General features: G+C 39.9%; 1 protein-coding gene across 3 annotated transcripts in view; it reads left to right on the top strand.

Moving 5' to 3' along the window:
- Positions 1 to 13251, top strand: part of sppl3 (signal peptide peptidase 3) — a 183471-nt gene extending 170220 nt beyond the window's left edge. For all 3 annotated transcript variants that reach the window (XM_041810447.1, XM_041810448.1, XM_041810446.1), the window contains 9 exons: positions 2390 to 2481; positions 2587 to 2706; positions 4106 to 4184; positions 6887 to 6999; positions 7871 to 7977; positions 10155 to 10318; positions 10475 to 10665; positions 10832 to 10941; positions 11821 to 13251. In XM_041810447.1, the coding sequence (XP_041666381.1) occupies positions 2390 to 2481; positions 2587 to 2706; positions 4106 to 4184; positions 6887 to 6999; positions 7871 to 7977; positions 10155 to 10318; positions 10475 to 10665; positions 10832 to 10941; positions 11821 to 11892 (1048 nt within the window). In that variant the 3' untranslated portion in view covers positions 11893 to 13251. The remainder of the gene's footprint in view (positions 1 to 2389; positions 2482 to 2586; positions 2707 to 4105; positions 4185 to 6886; positions 7000 to 7870; positions 7978 to 10154; positions 10319 to 10474; positions 10666 to 10831; positions 10942 to 11820) is intronic.
- The last annotated feature ends 2591 nt before the right edge of the window (positions 13252 to 15842 follow it).

Genomic DNA, 15842 nt, shown 5'->3' with positions numbered 1-15842 from the left:
GTCGGGTTTTATTTTGCTTTTTGCTTTTTGCATAAGTCAGAAATAAAGAGAGCTGATGTTTTACATAAAGATTAAAAATATGCACTGACAGAAGTCATATCAGAGATAGGTTAAAATGTTAAGTGCACCGTGATCTGTGGCTAAACTTATGAAATTATGAAATTTTTTTCATTTTTTTAAATTTTGTTTATTTATTTATTTATTTATTTTTACTATTATTGATTATGAAATGATGATTATTTCCCCACTAAGGGTGAAGCAAACCTGCACAGAAACTTAACAATGACAAGACCCAGCCAAAACACGGCAGTCTGGTCCATCCATTCAGGCTCACAGCTTTGATAACATTAGTAACTTCAGTTTTCACCTTACATAGCAATTATTCAGTCTGTATCGGAATTTTAACCCCTGAAATGCCAGTTTTTGTGATTTAACCAAATTTTTTAAAACAAAAGGACACAATTGAAATATTTACCATCCCATACATGCCAAATGCATTTTTTGGGGGGGTCTGGGAGAGTCAAAGATGGGCAGAAACAATGATCGTATTCCATTTTATATTTTGTGCCTGTTTTTGAACTTGATTTTTATTCAAAAAATACTGTTTTGTTCATCTTCCCATTTAAATGCGGACCGCTGCCAGATGACAGATCCAGTGCTGTTTCAGTCAGCTGTCTCTCTTAATTGCTAACTCATCTTGGCAGTCTGTTTACTTCCTCTGCTCTGCCATGCTTCAGATACAGAAACGCATTTGCATGGTGAAGAGTTTTCTGGATGGTCAGGGAAGTGAGCTCTCTAGTGTAAAAGAGAGGCGTTCAAAGACTAAGGGAAAAGCAAAACTCCAGAGAGAAAGATGCCAACGGCTCAAAACTTTCACGTAATTCAATCTAGATGTAGTAATTTTATACATCTCAAAAAGCCGCAATTCTTCAAGTATACTCGATACATCGCCCACCCCTAACTTGAACATTCTGAAGATAAAAAAAAAAAAAAAAAACAGCGGTAAATGAAATAAACAAAATTAATAAACAGAAAAGTAAGAAACAGAAAACAAACAAAATTAAATTTACAATGTTTTTAAGGTAGTAGGGATGTAATCTTGTGGCTAAAATACACCAACAAACCCTGAAATATTTAATATCCATTACAAACATATGGACAAAACAGCAAAAGTCATTGTTTAATCTTGTTTATCTTGTTTCCATGATCATGTTAAGGCAAAATCTTAACTGAAATTGGATTGCCCTGCTCTGTTTGAGGCTTTGCTCAAAAGTACATTTGAGGCTCACGTCAGTACCTCTAAAGCGTAACATCCTCTATAGCCCCCAGTCCCAGAGATGAACCTGGGAAGAACTTGTACATGGTACCTCACACAGTAGAGCTTAAACAATTGGTTTGACAGCAAAGTAATGTGCTTCAAAATTCCTAAATGGAGTGTACAGGCAACATTGTCAGTGATTTTTAGGGCTATTTTTGTTCAGCATAGCTAAATAACAGTCAGCCTTATCTGCAGCGTTGTGGTCTGGCTTCCATGCGGGTACTCCGACTGGTTTCTCATAAAGGTGCTGTGCTGATTGGCATTTCCTGTGGCTAATACACCAAGAATTCACAAATACCTCATATAGCCTCTCTTCAAAAACAAGAAGAGTAATCCTTTAAACATTCTTCAGGTTCCTTGTAATTGTCCTTTAGCCTCTCCTGTTTTCCACTGGTTCAAGATCCCCTGACTAGTGAATGAGTGTCTCGACTGTTTAACCCCCAGTATTAACATCACTGTACCAGAAAGAGGCTGCCTCACAGGAAGAAGGTTCCTGGTTCAGCCCCTGGGTCTTTCTGTGATTAGTTTGCATGTTCTCACCTGCATGCATGGGTATGTTGTCTTCCTCCCGCATCCACAAACATGCTTGTTAGGTCAACTGGTGACTCTAAATTTCCTGTAGGTGTGAATGTGAGCGTAGCTGCTTGTTTCTCTCTGTGTCAGCCATGTGATTGCAGAACAGAATAGGAATGGATGTAAAAGAAGGAGAAATGTTTTCTAGAAATTCACCTCGATTGTTTGAAATATTTCTAGGAAATTGTGATTCCAGAGATGTTTCAGCTCTTTGCCCTCCAAATAAAAAAGCTTCCAGCCATATTTTTTTTTTATTGCAGACATTATGACTCTTAATTTCAAGGAAAAACACAATAACGATGGCTTTAATTTAAATTCTTAGTAACATTGTGATGTTGCAAGATATTTCTTGGTATTAGAACCACTAGTTTTCAATAGACAAGGTCTATAATTCATGTTCTGTAGAGAGATTTTACCACACAGTTGCCCTCATAGTTAAAGTTTATATGCTTTTGAGGTTTTGGTTACTGATTTCTGAGCTTCTCCTCCCTCCTGTAGGTCATTAAACATGGACTGTGAGAACCAGGAGAAGGACAAAGACGGCAACCCCACGACAACGGGGGCTTTTAATAACAGCAACACAAACAACAGTGAGTGTTACCAACACGATAAAGCCTTAAATCTGCAAACATCCAAAATTAACTCATTTTCTGTTTTTAAATCTTCCTCACCTCCATGTTTGCCTCCTTCTGCAGGTATTCAGACTATAGACTCCACACAGGCCTTGTTCCTGCCCATAGGAGCCTCAGTGTCTCTGCTAGTCATGTTCTTCTTCTTTGACTCAGTACAAGTGGTCTTCACCATCTGCACTGCAGGTAACAACACAAACATTGCAGTTTTTCCTTTACTTTAGTGTAGGGATGGTACCTTTCACACTTGAACCAGTACGGTACCAATTCCCAGTACCTGTGAACCAGTACCAGTGCACAATGGTACCCTTTTTCGGTACTTTTTGTGTGGATAATATGCAATAATAAATGTTCTATAACCTCAAAACTACTGAAATTTTACGAAGTTAATAAAGGTATAACATTTTACCAATTGAAGTAGCTTATTACAAATGAAAGTAATCTAAACTACTTCCTCACCATGAACCACGTGTACTGCACATCGTCTTTCCTCATACAGTTCTTTTTCCTACAAAATTAAGATGCTATCTTTCCCTGGTAAGGGCAGAGTCTGCTCCTCACTCATCAATCAATCATGTGACCATCCACGCAGAAGCATAACCAAGCCTTTATCCGAAAAACGTCACACACCCGAACCTTGCACACCATTATGTTCTATTTGTATTTACTGCAAAAAATTAATAGAAAGTGGCAAATTGTTTCATTCTGCGATGAAAATAAGCGGTGAGGACTAGCCTGTGGCTCTGTCACTCCTTCAAATCACTCGGAATCCATCCTGACAGAGCGCTTCATACGGCACCAGCTGTGCCAAGTTGGAGAGATGGAGAGCAACTTTTAGGATGCACTCACACTAGGCAATCCGTACCATGCCTTAATCTAGTGTCTGTAAGGTGACTGAGCAAACAAAAGTATCCCTTTATCTACTATATTTCCATGGTTGATATCCATATCATAAACGGGCAAATCACGGTGTTTAAAGTGAGGATTCGTTGCAAGAGGGAGAGCGGGGGAGGGTGGCGAACAAGCAGGAAGCAGCGGGAGCTGATCTGAATCATCAATCATCACTTTACTTCTGCAGATTAGAAGTTTTGCCGTGGTAAACCTTGAACTTCATGTCACAAGTATTGCAGTGTAACCTGCATCGTATTTTGAAAAGTGGAGTGCTACCTTTGACCGTTTCCTATCAGCCATGCTTGTTTTGTTGATTCAGTGAGCTGCAACCAACGTCATCACTCTTGTGCGTGCAATGCTGCGTTCGTGTTCAGCATGGAAAATTGACTACTCTTCCACTCTCTTGCAGTCACAAGGATGCGTTTAGGTATCGAAACATGGTACCGTTTGATTTTATGTGAATCAGTACTCAGGAGTATCAACGGAATTCGGTTGGTACCTATAAAAGTACCGAATTCGGTACCCATCCCTACTTTAGTACAATTTTCTCTTTTCTTTAGGTCCTCCTCTCTGCTTGAATCACTGAAACTGCTCCATTAAGCTGTCAGAATATGCTGTAACGTAACATCTTGCTGTTCTATGACTTCTTTTTCAGGAGGTTTAACGGCTGTATTTTCTTCTCTCTTTTCCTCAGTTCTTGCAACAATTGCATTTGCATTCCTCTTGTTGCCAATGTGCCAGTATCTGACCAGACCCTGCTCCCCGCAGAACAAGTAAGGAAACCATGTGGATTCTTCGTGTCTCTAAATAGTGGGAGTTGTTGCTCAAGCCGCTCCCTATGTCTTTTACAAATATTTATAAAGATCTGTGACTCAGCATATTTTCACAAATCCACTTCTCAAGTTAAAAGGGAAACTGTCTGTGAGGCTGAAATTGACGCAGAGTAAAAGGGAATTTTTTCTGTTTATTGAATGAACTAGACTTTGAATGTTTATCTTTTTATTCACTGCACAAAGATGATTTTCAAAGCTTTTGGCTCCTGTTTCAGTATTAAAAACTCATAATAACCAGCAAAATAACCCACCTGCCTAATGACCAACATAAACCCTGTTTTCCAGTTCCTGATTGAAGCCTTTTGTCTGGTTTTTATTAAACCCTCAGTCCTCTGAGGGTCCAGCCTGTAACCTAAAATCCCTTTCTGCTCTCAGTTTGGCTTTTTGTCCTGTTTTTTTGAATCTTCAAAGTTATATTACCATATGCTACATTTTGCATATTTATTTGTGCACTCAAGGCCCTATTCTTCATCCAGAAAAGACTTAAAATGCCATCATAATCACTAGCACAGTCCCAAGTTGGTGAGATAATAGATCTTTTTTGGATCTTTTTTGCACGTTAATTTCTTGTGAGACACACAGCTCATCCCTTTTCCACCTTTGTTTAAAGACAAGCTGTGGATTCTACAATCCCATGGAAAAGGGAGCATGACCCGATGTATTCACTACGCTAAGTCTGCTAAATGAAAGTGAAGCACTTCAGAAACAAGTCAAAAGCCAAAGCTCACACAATACACCACCTGGACGTACAACAAGCAGAACAACAGCCAACAACTGCTGACCAGCACTTTAGGGATCTGCCAGTCAAATCTGAAAGGACATTTTAGAAAACTTTGCTACTACAGTCATAAACTATGAAAGCTTTATGATTTCATCCATTTTTCATTTGCCAGCTTCTAATAAATACTTAGTTATCTGGTTTAAGTTTACGCATTTTATTGTCAGATTTCCACTGTGGTTTTACAGTATTCTGATCAGATGTTAAAAATGCTACTTGGGCTAAGAAGCCGCATTATCTTAAACACAATTGTTGTGCTTTTTAATGGCAGTAATTCATAGCATTTTGCCGCTCAAAGTAAGCACTTTCTTGTAACAAACAGGCACCAAGTTGTGATCCATGAATCCTTTTGAATCGGAACCGATTCTGAATTGAACTGTGAGATATTGAAAGATTCTAACCCCTGAGTATCGTACGTTGATCGGTGTTGTGTGCAGTCACCAGATGATACATGCAGCAGAAGTGACATTAGACTTTATTGCTGTCCATCGTTTTGAGGGGCAGCGTTGTGAAAAGCCTGCAATACCATTGTAAAACCGGTCATTTTAATTTTCTCATTTATTCATTCCTTATTCTCATGACTGCATTAATAGCATTCAATTTTTAAAGCACCATTTTCACAATTAGTGAAATTTAATGGCATTGTTAGAAAAGATTAATACTGCAGCACAGCATGTCATATTTTTACATAGTGACAGTCGGGCACAATCCCTGTCTTCAAGCAAGAAAATATGAACTGTGTTACTATTATTTACTGTTTTAAGAATATTTCAAATATCAAGATGTATTAGTTTAAAGATCATAGCCAACTCACAAATTGTTAAAAGGCTACACTGTAGAGCCCTGACTGTTTTTGTCTGCTCCACATGCAATCTTTCAGATAGAGTCAGAAACAGAGATTACAGAGTGGGGGAAGAGACATGTGGGAAAGAAGCCGCAGGCCAGACTTGGGCTGCCCTTGTACATGGAGCGTGACCTAGTGACTAGCCCATCAGTTCCCCTGCATGCAAGATGTCTGACCATTACTTCAGCAATTTGTGTCAAAGAACAATTTTAGTCCATTCTAGTTAAACACACAGCATTCAATTTAATGAATAAGGAAGAAAGAAAGGACAACTCAAAATGAGAAATCACATCCTCCTCACCATGCACAACAGCTCTTCTCCCACAGGTGGAGAGCAGCTCAAAGGCTCTGACTTATTAACTCAATGCTAATAATAATGAAACAATAATAGCTGGGCATCATTTATGAAGTCAGACCTCTGATCACTGGAAAGTCTGGGTGTGATGTACTCACCACATACTCTCAGCAAACGGTCATTTTTACTGTGTACAAGGCTGTCACTCTGCAATGTACAGCACCTATAGACTGATGCACGCAAAATTATTCATAAAAACAAACCATTTCTTTAACAACCTCCATGATGGGCCATGTGTGTAAAATAGCAAAGATCTGTTTGTCTGTGTGAGTATGCTGGCATGCAAGGTCATCTTCTTTATTCTAGTCAGGCAAAATGACGAACAGCCTTCAAATTTTTCTGTCAATTAAAGAATCAAGACGTTATAACCCATTTTTGTTCAATTTTACAAGACTTGCCTACATTTCCTCTTCGTACAGCAGCTCTCCAGGGTGCCTTCATGCACTAAATGCCACATTTTTCACTGAGACTCTACACAGATTATTGGCCGTGCATTTATTTGTTTAATTGTTTTAAATCTTTTTTTTTTGGAGGGCTTTTATGCCTTTATCTAGATAGGAAAGTGGATAGATGATCACACCACCACCAAGTATTCACATATGTCTTGGGTTATTTTGCTCTTTGTGATTCAGGGCTCACCGCGTTGTTTGCTGTTGTTTTTGTAGGATTTCCTTCGGCTGCTGTGGGCGTTTCACACTGGCTGAGCTCCTCTCCTTCTCCCTCTCCGTCATGTTGGTGCTCATCTGGGTGCTGACTGGACACTGGCTTCTCATGGACGGTGAGATGATGTTGTGCCGTCTGTATTTACAGATAAGTCAACAGCAGGCAGGCATGAGGATTGAGCGTCTTCTTTGAAGCATAGCAGCTAACCTAGATGCTCTCAATCTTCAGTGAAGACTCAAGTTGGGACTAGGTTCAATTTTAATCATCTCCTGGGGAAGAAGAGATTTGACATGACTCACAAAATCTGACACTTTTAGCAACTTTATTTTCAGTCTTTCTCTGCAGTGAGGAAGAATTAGTCAACGGCTATATAAAACACAACTGGCATTTAAGCTAACTGATCTTTGGTATTTTGGAAGAAACTCTGCCAAAGCAGAGAAACGTGTGTGGGTGTGTGCACTCCTTTTATTTGACCCAGTTGACTTCAGTCATTTGAAACGTATTACCAGAGGCCTTTTTCAGCAACATGAACAAAGCAGCACTGTGACAAATGGCAGCATTTCATCATCAGAAATGAAAACAGTTGCTCAGATAAAACTGTAGGAAATAGACAATAATACAGAGAAGGAAAAGCAGCTTGACATCTCATCGTGTAAAGTTTAACTCTGCTGAAACGATATGAAATGCAGCTGTTGTAGTAAACATCGTTTTGTCAAAACAATCCGTGCATAATAACCCTGCCATGCTCGCATGTGTAATCCCATCATAATCTCCTGCATTATTCTTCCCCCCTCATGCACCAAAAGTGAATTAGGACACATGCAGAGAGATTTCATCAGAAAAGTTTGACTAATTAATCAGGCCTGGCTGCACAGTAATTAATGTTTCTTAAATAAACACCATAAAATCAGTGCAGATGTTGCTATTTCTGCTCATTTCAAACTTCAGAGATGTGTTTTAACTTTTTCTCTTCTTTCTTCTTGTAGCTTTAGCCATGGGCTTGTGTGTCGCTATGATAGCCTTCGTCCGGCTCCCCAGTCTGAAGGTGTCCTGCCTGCTGCTGTCCGGACTGCTCATTTATGATGTGTTCTGGGTAAGAAGCGCTCCCATCCAAAGAATCCTCAAATATTGTCCTCAAATATTGTCACAATGTGTGCAAACAACTTCAGAATTCCTCACCAACAAGATTATTTGCCACTTCGACAGTGTTGTATCCCGTGTTCTCCGTCACCACTTTGTGTATTTAGCATCGATGTTGAAAGCTAGCTACAAATATTCAGCCTTCTTAAACAGATATGAAAGGGATAAATCAGGTGAAAATACCAAGAAGGACCACAACTATGATTCACAGCACTGTTTGTGAGAAATTACAAATATCTAGATGGGATTACTGCTGCTGGTGGATTTAGAAAGCCATCGCCCCTGCTCTCAGCACAAACACAAAGCGTCCCCAGAGTAATGAGAACCAGTGTCTCATGAATGATGATTTTAATATGAGGGCATTTCAGTAAGTTAGTCGGTGATATCAGGAAGTAACTACCTAATCTGATAAGTGTGTGGTGTTTTTTCCATCATTTAATTACATCATAACAGTGTTTGGCACAAAGAGCTCATGTGACATGAAAAGAGAGAGTAACTACTCAAATAAAAACGAACATTACTATGCACTTCATTTGCAATTTTTCCTCAGTGCTGTATCCCACTGATGATAACAATTACGTTGACAGTCACTTTTATGGAGAGATACAGGATGATTTTTATTAAATTAATTAGATTTGAAGTGTTGCTGCTTGTTAAAGTGTTTCTAGGCGGTAAAAGATTTATTCAAAATTAAAGCAATAGAAAGGATTTATGTAGCAGAACACATGGAGATCTTTAGTAACTAAGATGATGATTATTCTTTCGTTATGATCAATTATAAGACACAACTTGCAATATTACACACGTATATGCACGCTTTTTTTTGTAAAGAACACCAAGTGTATCCTGAGCAAAGAGAGGCTGAGTCAGGCAGACCTGAGAGAGAAGCGGGGAAATAAAAAGTCTGGTAGTTTTTTATGTTTGGGGCTTCACTCAAAATGGTAAGAATAAACTACCTTTACCTGATGGTACACTTTTATATTTTACTGATATTTAAGGTTGATGTATGATTTATACTATGGATGCCTACATCTGCTATAAATATTGGCAACATTTTTCATGTTTGCTGATACCAACATTTAACTTTATAATCTAATATTTACAAATGGGTTTCATGCTACTTATATTGTCCATCCCTAACCATTTTTAACTTATTTTTTTTATTTGAACATAACAAACATACAACATAAATATGACATATTCACATGCCTTTCTTTTTAACCATATGTCCTTTAGACGTGTTCCTTTTCTTCTTAACATTCCAGCTGCAACAATTACTTTTTTAGTTTTAACACAAAATTAATAAAGACGTTGACGTAGAAAGAATTTCTATCTGGCTTGTCAGCTTAGGTATCTGGTGTATACACTCTCACTTTTTTAGTCTCCATAGAGTATACCCACTTTAAATCCCCTGTGATGTTCTCTTGCATATCTAGGATGCGAAGGAGCTAGTGGCACTACATTTTATTAGCCTGCTTCCCTCATCATAATTTCACATCATGATCTGGACTACCTGAAGTAAAGCAGCAGGAGGTGGTGGTCAGTGTGAAAATACAACAGGCTGATTTTTAGGTGTACTTAATACGCAAAAGCAGTCAATAACACAGGATGTGCATCCTTTGATGGATGGGTCACTAAAAAGACATAGGATGCCAATGAACTTCTGCAGGCAGCACCACACCACCACCACCACACCATAGAAATACTTGTTCCTGTTTGGTTTTGGCACAGCAGTGGAAACTTTGTCACAGTCAACATCAGTGTGTAGTTTGTATGGCACATTCGGTAGGAGGTATATTTGTGTATGTGGCCTATTTACCAAAAACTGGTGTCTACGTGGATTTTATAATAGTAATACGGTGAGTATGTTGTGTGATTATGTCACTAACCATTTTTGCACATTGATCATTGTTGATTTTAAAGCAGTCCCTTTTGCGTATTGCAACAAACTAATTGAAGGCTTTTGCAGTACAATATGATCAATTTAATGTGGAAACAAAGATATTTGTACCCCATATTCTGTTTTTCTATGCACTCTGTTGTAGCTTGTTGTTATAGGAGTAACTGGATGTTTATATGGGTCCCTTCTTAAATGACTGGCTGAATCCCTTCTGTTTTTTTACCCTGCAGGTGTTCTTCTCAGCCTACATCTTTAACAGTAATGTGATGGTCAAAGTCGCCACTCAGCCTGCTGAAAATCCCATAGACGTCCTGTCCAGGAAGCTCCACTTGGGGCCCGGGATGGGCCGCGACGTCCCTCGCCTCTCCTTACCTGGAAAACTGGTCTTTCCTAGGTGAGACTGATGTAAACACGGGGATACATCAGGGACTGTGTGCTCTGTGAAATGAATCCAACATTTTTCTGTCTGCTGACATCAAAACTTTGAATCCTTCAATGCAGAGAGGTTTCAGATTTTCCTTTATTAACCGCTTGTTTTACATCCGTGCAGCTCCACAGGAAGTCACTTCTCCATGCTGGGAATAGGAGACATCGTGATGCCAGGGCTGCTCTTATGCTTCGTCCTGCGTTATGATAACTACAAAAAACAAGCCAATGGGGAGGTCCCGGGGCCCGGTAACATGTCCGGACGCATGCAGCGCGTCTCCTATTTCCACTGCACTCTCATCGGATACTTTGTGGGTAAGAGATCAATCGATGGAGGGATGTATGGAAATGCAAAGGAGTTTTAATATTTCACTGTTACATATGTTTGTGGTGTTTCAGTTTAATTAAAATGTTAAAGCTTTTGTGTGTTCGTGAATCCTTTTTAACATATAATAACAATGATTTGATGGTGTGTTCTTAGGTCTGCTGACAGCCACTGTGGCTTCTAGGATCCACCGTGCTGCTCAGCCTGCTCTGCTCTACTTGGTGCCCTTCACCCTGCTGCCTCTGCTCACTATGGCCTATCTGAAGGTACGCTGCTGGGATGTGACATTACAAGTTAAGATGTGGTATTATGGCAGGCCTCAGTTCCTCGCCTGAATTCTACAACTATGAATAACAATCCATCTTTAGTAAACGGAAAACACATACAGCTGTAGAAAGAATGATAGTTCCGCTCTTTATCGGTTTGCGACTGAAAAAGTATCAACATTTCCTGTCAAAATGTCAACATGTCTCCCAACTTTCAGTTAAAATACTCCAATTTTGGGTTTTTTTTGTGGAAAATGACTTCTGGTTAGGAAAACATAAAGGTGCAGTTGTGATCACATGGCGAATAATTCAACCAAAAGTTCTTACTCACTTTTAACAACAGAATGCTAATGTTTTAACCTAGGAGGCATTTTGCTTAGTGTTTCTTGCAGCTGGATGCAACCTGTGGTTTCTGTGGTCTCTTTTTGCACAGCTAGTAACAGTGCAGCATATTTTTTATGGGGATGCACGATAATGGATTTTTGCCCATATCCGATATATGCCGATATTTACAAAATCATTTTAGCCTATTTAGTCATTAAAATGCACATTTAAAGTTTGAGAGTGAACAAATTAACAAATTTTAGTATTTAAAACGCACTTTATAGTGTAAGGAATGATAATGAATGAAGGAAAAACTTCAGCTGGCATAGGTCTGTTTGTCCAGCCTAAAACTTCACTAGCTCATTGGTCACAGCTAGTATTTACAGCTGAAATGGGCAGATTTTTATAGCCAAAATATGGTTGTTAATATTGGCAGAAATTTTCATATATTTGTTTGTTTACTTAAAAAAAGTGGAATTAAAGTTTTGTTGGTTAAAGTTTTGTCAGGAAAATAACGATCCCACTCTCATGACTGGTGGCTTCTGTGGTCCACAGGGGGATTTGCGGCGCATGTGGTCCGAGCCCTTCCACGCCAAGACCAGCAGCTCCCGCTTCCTGGAGGTATGATGCACCCTGGGATCCACATGGAGCAGCGCGCGGGGAGGACTGCGGATCCTTTACCTTAATTTGAGGGAAGGAGAGAGGGCGCACTCACAGTGAGGCCGTGTCGTCATCACTTGTTCATGCTTTCCGCCAATCTTCTGTGAAAAAAAAAAGAACCCTCAGAAGGACACCAGTGTGTGGATCACAACGCCCCCAGAAAACACGACTCATCCATGGTCTCTACATCCTCTCCTGTTTCATCTGCGTTTCCTCTTTTCTGTTTATTTCCTCTTCGTTACAGCACATCCTGCCCTCTGTAGTTTCTGTTCTGGCCCCCTCCTCTTTTTTTCCGTTTTCCTCTCTTCTATAGTCGCCACTTCCCTCCCTCCATTCATCGGGCCTCTCTTTTCTTCCTTCTTCTTTTCTCTGCATCTCTTTTGTCGCCGACTCAGATGAACTCGAGGGCCAGGCCTCCCCCCTCCACCTTTTTGTGGACTTTGGGTTGTGAGACGTGGCTGGGGTTTATATATATTTTTTTAGCATTGTCGTGGTCATTATTATTATTAATATTATTATTCTTGAACGATTAAAAAACAAACAGAGAAGAGGTGGAGCGTTGCGGCGGCACAGGACAGTGCTCGGGAGCAGCGACAAAGAACAGGAGAAGAGTCTTCCCCCTCCATTTTTCCTCCCCTATCGTCCCTCCACACCGGCTCCTCCCCAGCGCTCCCACCCTCCTCCTCCTCTGTTCATCTGCTGTCCCCATCCCCCACCCTCACAGATAACTATGTATTTTATTTAGAAAAGTTTTATTCTTGACATATACAGAAATGATGCATTATAAATTGTTAAGCTGCCCCCTGCGTTTGAGGGGCCGCTTCTATTTGTATATATGTGTATTTGCGGTATCTTGAGTTTGTATTTGTGTTTGGGCGCATGTTGAACAGGGCGGGAAACTGGCGCCAGCCAACAGTTGGATTCTGGTTCAATTTTCAAATCAACTGGTGAGCAAACATCTTTTTAAGACTGTTTTCTAAAGTTTGTTGGCTCGTGTTATTGAAAAGCAGCTGATGGATTTTTTCTGTAGGTGGAGGAAAAACATCAAAATCAGCAGCTGGTTGAAGAAAACGTTTCCTGCTCTAGTGTTAAAGCGTGAGTGTTTGTGTGTGTGGGAGAAAATGAGCGAACGGTTGTTTTACTTGGTTTTTATTTGTAATAATGAACATGTTTAAGCAGCAGCAGTAGTCAGGTTTCCATCGAGCTGGGCGTCTTTTGTGTCTAAATTTACAGAAAAGAAAAAAAAAAGCAGACAGGGTCACTTATTTGCAGACAGGTGGAAATGTAAACAGTGTTTTTTCCTCGAATAAATGAATGTTGAATTAATTTTAAGGTATGCTTTGTCACTTTTCATCTGCGGGTTTTCTTGCACACATCTTACTTTTAAAGAAAAAAAACACTAAAGCCCCTCATATTTCAGCTTTACCAAGTGTATAAATGTCAAAGCGCGTTGATAGTTTTTCTTTCTACAAAGTCAGCGGAGCAGCACAACAGCACATCTCATCTGATCTTTGTAAATGTCAGCGTTTCACCTCAGCCGATGGAGACCTGACTGTTGTGAAAGTTCTGTGCTCGGATTCATGTTTAGTTACTGATGAAGGGTTGAATGGCTAAATGTATGCGTGATGAAACATCATAAAGTCTGTTTGGACCTAAAGGAGGGGAGAGAATCAGCGACGCCCCTCAGAAATGGAAATAAATCTAACCTATAGGATGTTTTTGCTGTCACCACACGGTCCCTGACGGTTTATTTTCTCTTGTCCTTCCACTTTTTTGTGGTGCTTGTCAGTTAATATCTAATGTATACTGGAAAATGTGTGAATGAGTGGAGAGAGAGAGATGTGTGTTTGATGCAGTTGCTGGCTTTTTTTTTTTTTTTTTTTTTTACTTTTTTATGCTATCTGGCCGTGCATGTCAAGTGTACAGTGTATCATTTCTCAGACTGAATCAACAGGGCTACTGCAGTGTTTGAGTCTCTGCGGGCCGACACACCCAGGCACTGGACCTAATGAGCTCCCCTCACGCAGAGCAGCGTCAGTGGGCGGGACTAAAAGGCTGCAGGTCAGAAAGACTGCGATTGGTCAGCTCTGACTGATGGAAAAAGGACCTGAACGCTGCCAGGCCGCTCAGTGCAGTCGTCTAAATGCAGACATCATGGAACCACAAACCCCTCCTCACCTCCTCATGGACATGACGAAAAAATATATAGATTTCTATACATATATATATATACATATATGTGTGTATATATACATACATAAATAATTGATGACGATCATGGTGATAACAGAAAAGTTTCTTTTTTTTATAGAAATGGATTTCTTTTTATCCCCTTGTTTTTTTTGTTTTTGTTTTTTTTTTCTTTTGTGCTTTTTTTTGTCTTTCCACCTCTTCTCCCCTCCAGCAGAGGGCTCCAGCTCTGTTGGTGCATCGATATTACGGCTGAATGGATTCTGTATAGAAAAATGGTGAATAAATAAATTAAGAACTGTGTAGTGAAACATGAATCCTGAAGCGCTTGATCTAAAAACACTTTGTCTCCTTTTAACCCCCGCCCTCTGCCCTCGCCCCGTCCCCCCCTGTTCAGGATTCTGCTGTAAATAAACATGACTCTTAACTGTAATGTCACAGTGTCCTTTTCTTTTCTGGGGGTCGCTTCACTTCTAGACACAACCCCAACTCCCATGTTTTATTCACAATAGAACATAAACAACATATCAGATGTTTAAACTGAGACATTTGACCATTTCTTGAAATAAATTAACTCATTTTGAATTTGAATGGCAGCAACATGTCTCGAAAAGTAGGGACAGGGCAAGAAAGGCTGAAAAGTTAGTGGTACTCATGAAAAAACAGCTGGAGGAGCATTTTGTAACTAATCAAGTTGATCAGTAAATTTACTGGGTATAGAGAGCGTGTTTTAGAGAGGCAGAGTCAGAAATAAAGATGGACAGAGGTTCAATATGTGAAAAAGTGCATCTAAAAATTGCTGAATAATTTCAAAAAAGTGCTCCTCAATGTAAAATTGCAAAGATTTTGAATATCCCACCATCTACAGTTCATAATATTAAAAAAAAATCAGAGAATATGAAAAGTCTCTGTGTGCAAGGGACAAAGACAAAGGTCAATATTCTACATTAAAAACAGGCATGAATCTGTACTGAAAATCCCTGTATGGGCTTAGGAACACTTCCACAAATCATTGTCTGCCAACACCGTTCACTGCACTATCCACAAATGTAAGATATAGCTGTGTCATGCAAAGAAGAAGCCGTATGTGAACCCAATCCAGAAAGGCCATTTAAAATGGATGGAGGCAAAATGGAAAACTGTTCTGTGGTCAGATAAATCAAAATTGGAAATTGTTTTTGGAAACCATAGACAGTGTGTCCTGCAGACTAAAGAGGAGAGGGACCATCCAGCTTGTTACCTGTGCACAGTTAAAAGGCCTGCATCTCTGATGGTAACGGATTGCATTAGTGCCTACTGCATGAACAGCTCACATCTGGAAAAGCGCTATCAATGCTGAAAAGTTATATGGAGGTTTTACAGAAACATGCTCCCATCCAGACGTCTCTTTCAGATAGGGCCTTGCGTGTTTCAGGAAGACAATGTTAAACCACATACTGCATCCTTCACAACAGCATGCCTTTGCAGTAGAAGAGTCCTGGTGTTAAAGTGGCCTGTCTGCATTGCACAAAAGTAGCTGTGTCAAGCCAGGTGTAGATAGGTGGGCTAAGTGTTTGTTCATTGCATTCTTAATGAATAGACGAGGTGTCTGCTGGCATGTTTTATTGTGTATGACTTAAGCAGTTAAAAAAAACACCCATATATCTCAAACCAGGGGTGGCCCCCCGACCCAGAACTACACCCCTGCAGAGGAGATGGCACTAGACCTGGATAAAGGGAGGCCAGTG

Source organism: Cheilinus undulatus, linkage group 17 (assembly GCF_018320785.1).
Source record: "Cheilinus undulatus linkage group 17, ASM1832078v1, whole genome shotgun sequence".
In the NCBI taxonomy this organism is placed as follows: domain Eukaryota; kingdom Metazoa; phylum Chordata; class Actinopteri; order Labriformes; family Labridae; genus Cheilinus; species Cheilinus undulatus.
The sequence above is the reverse complement of the archived record's forward strand: the minus strand, read 5'-3'. Positions and strand labels throughout refer to the sequence as shown.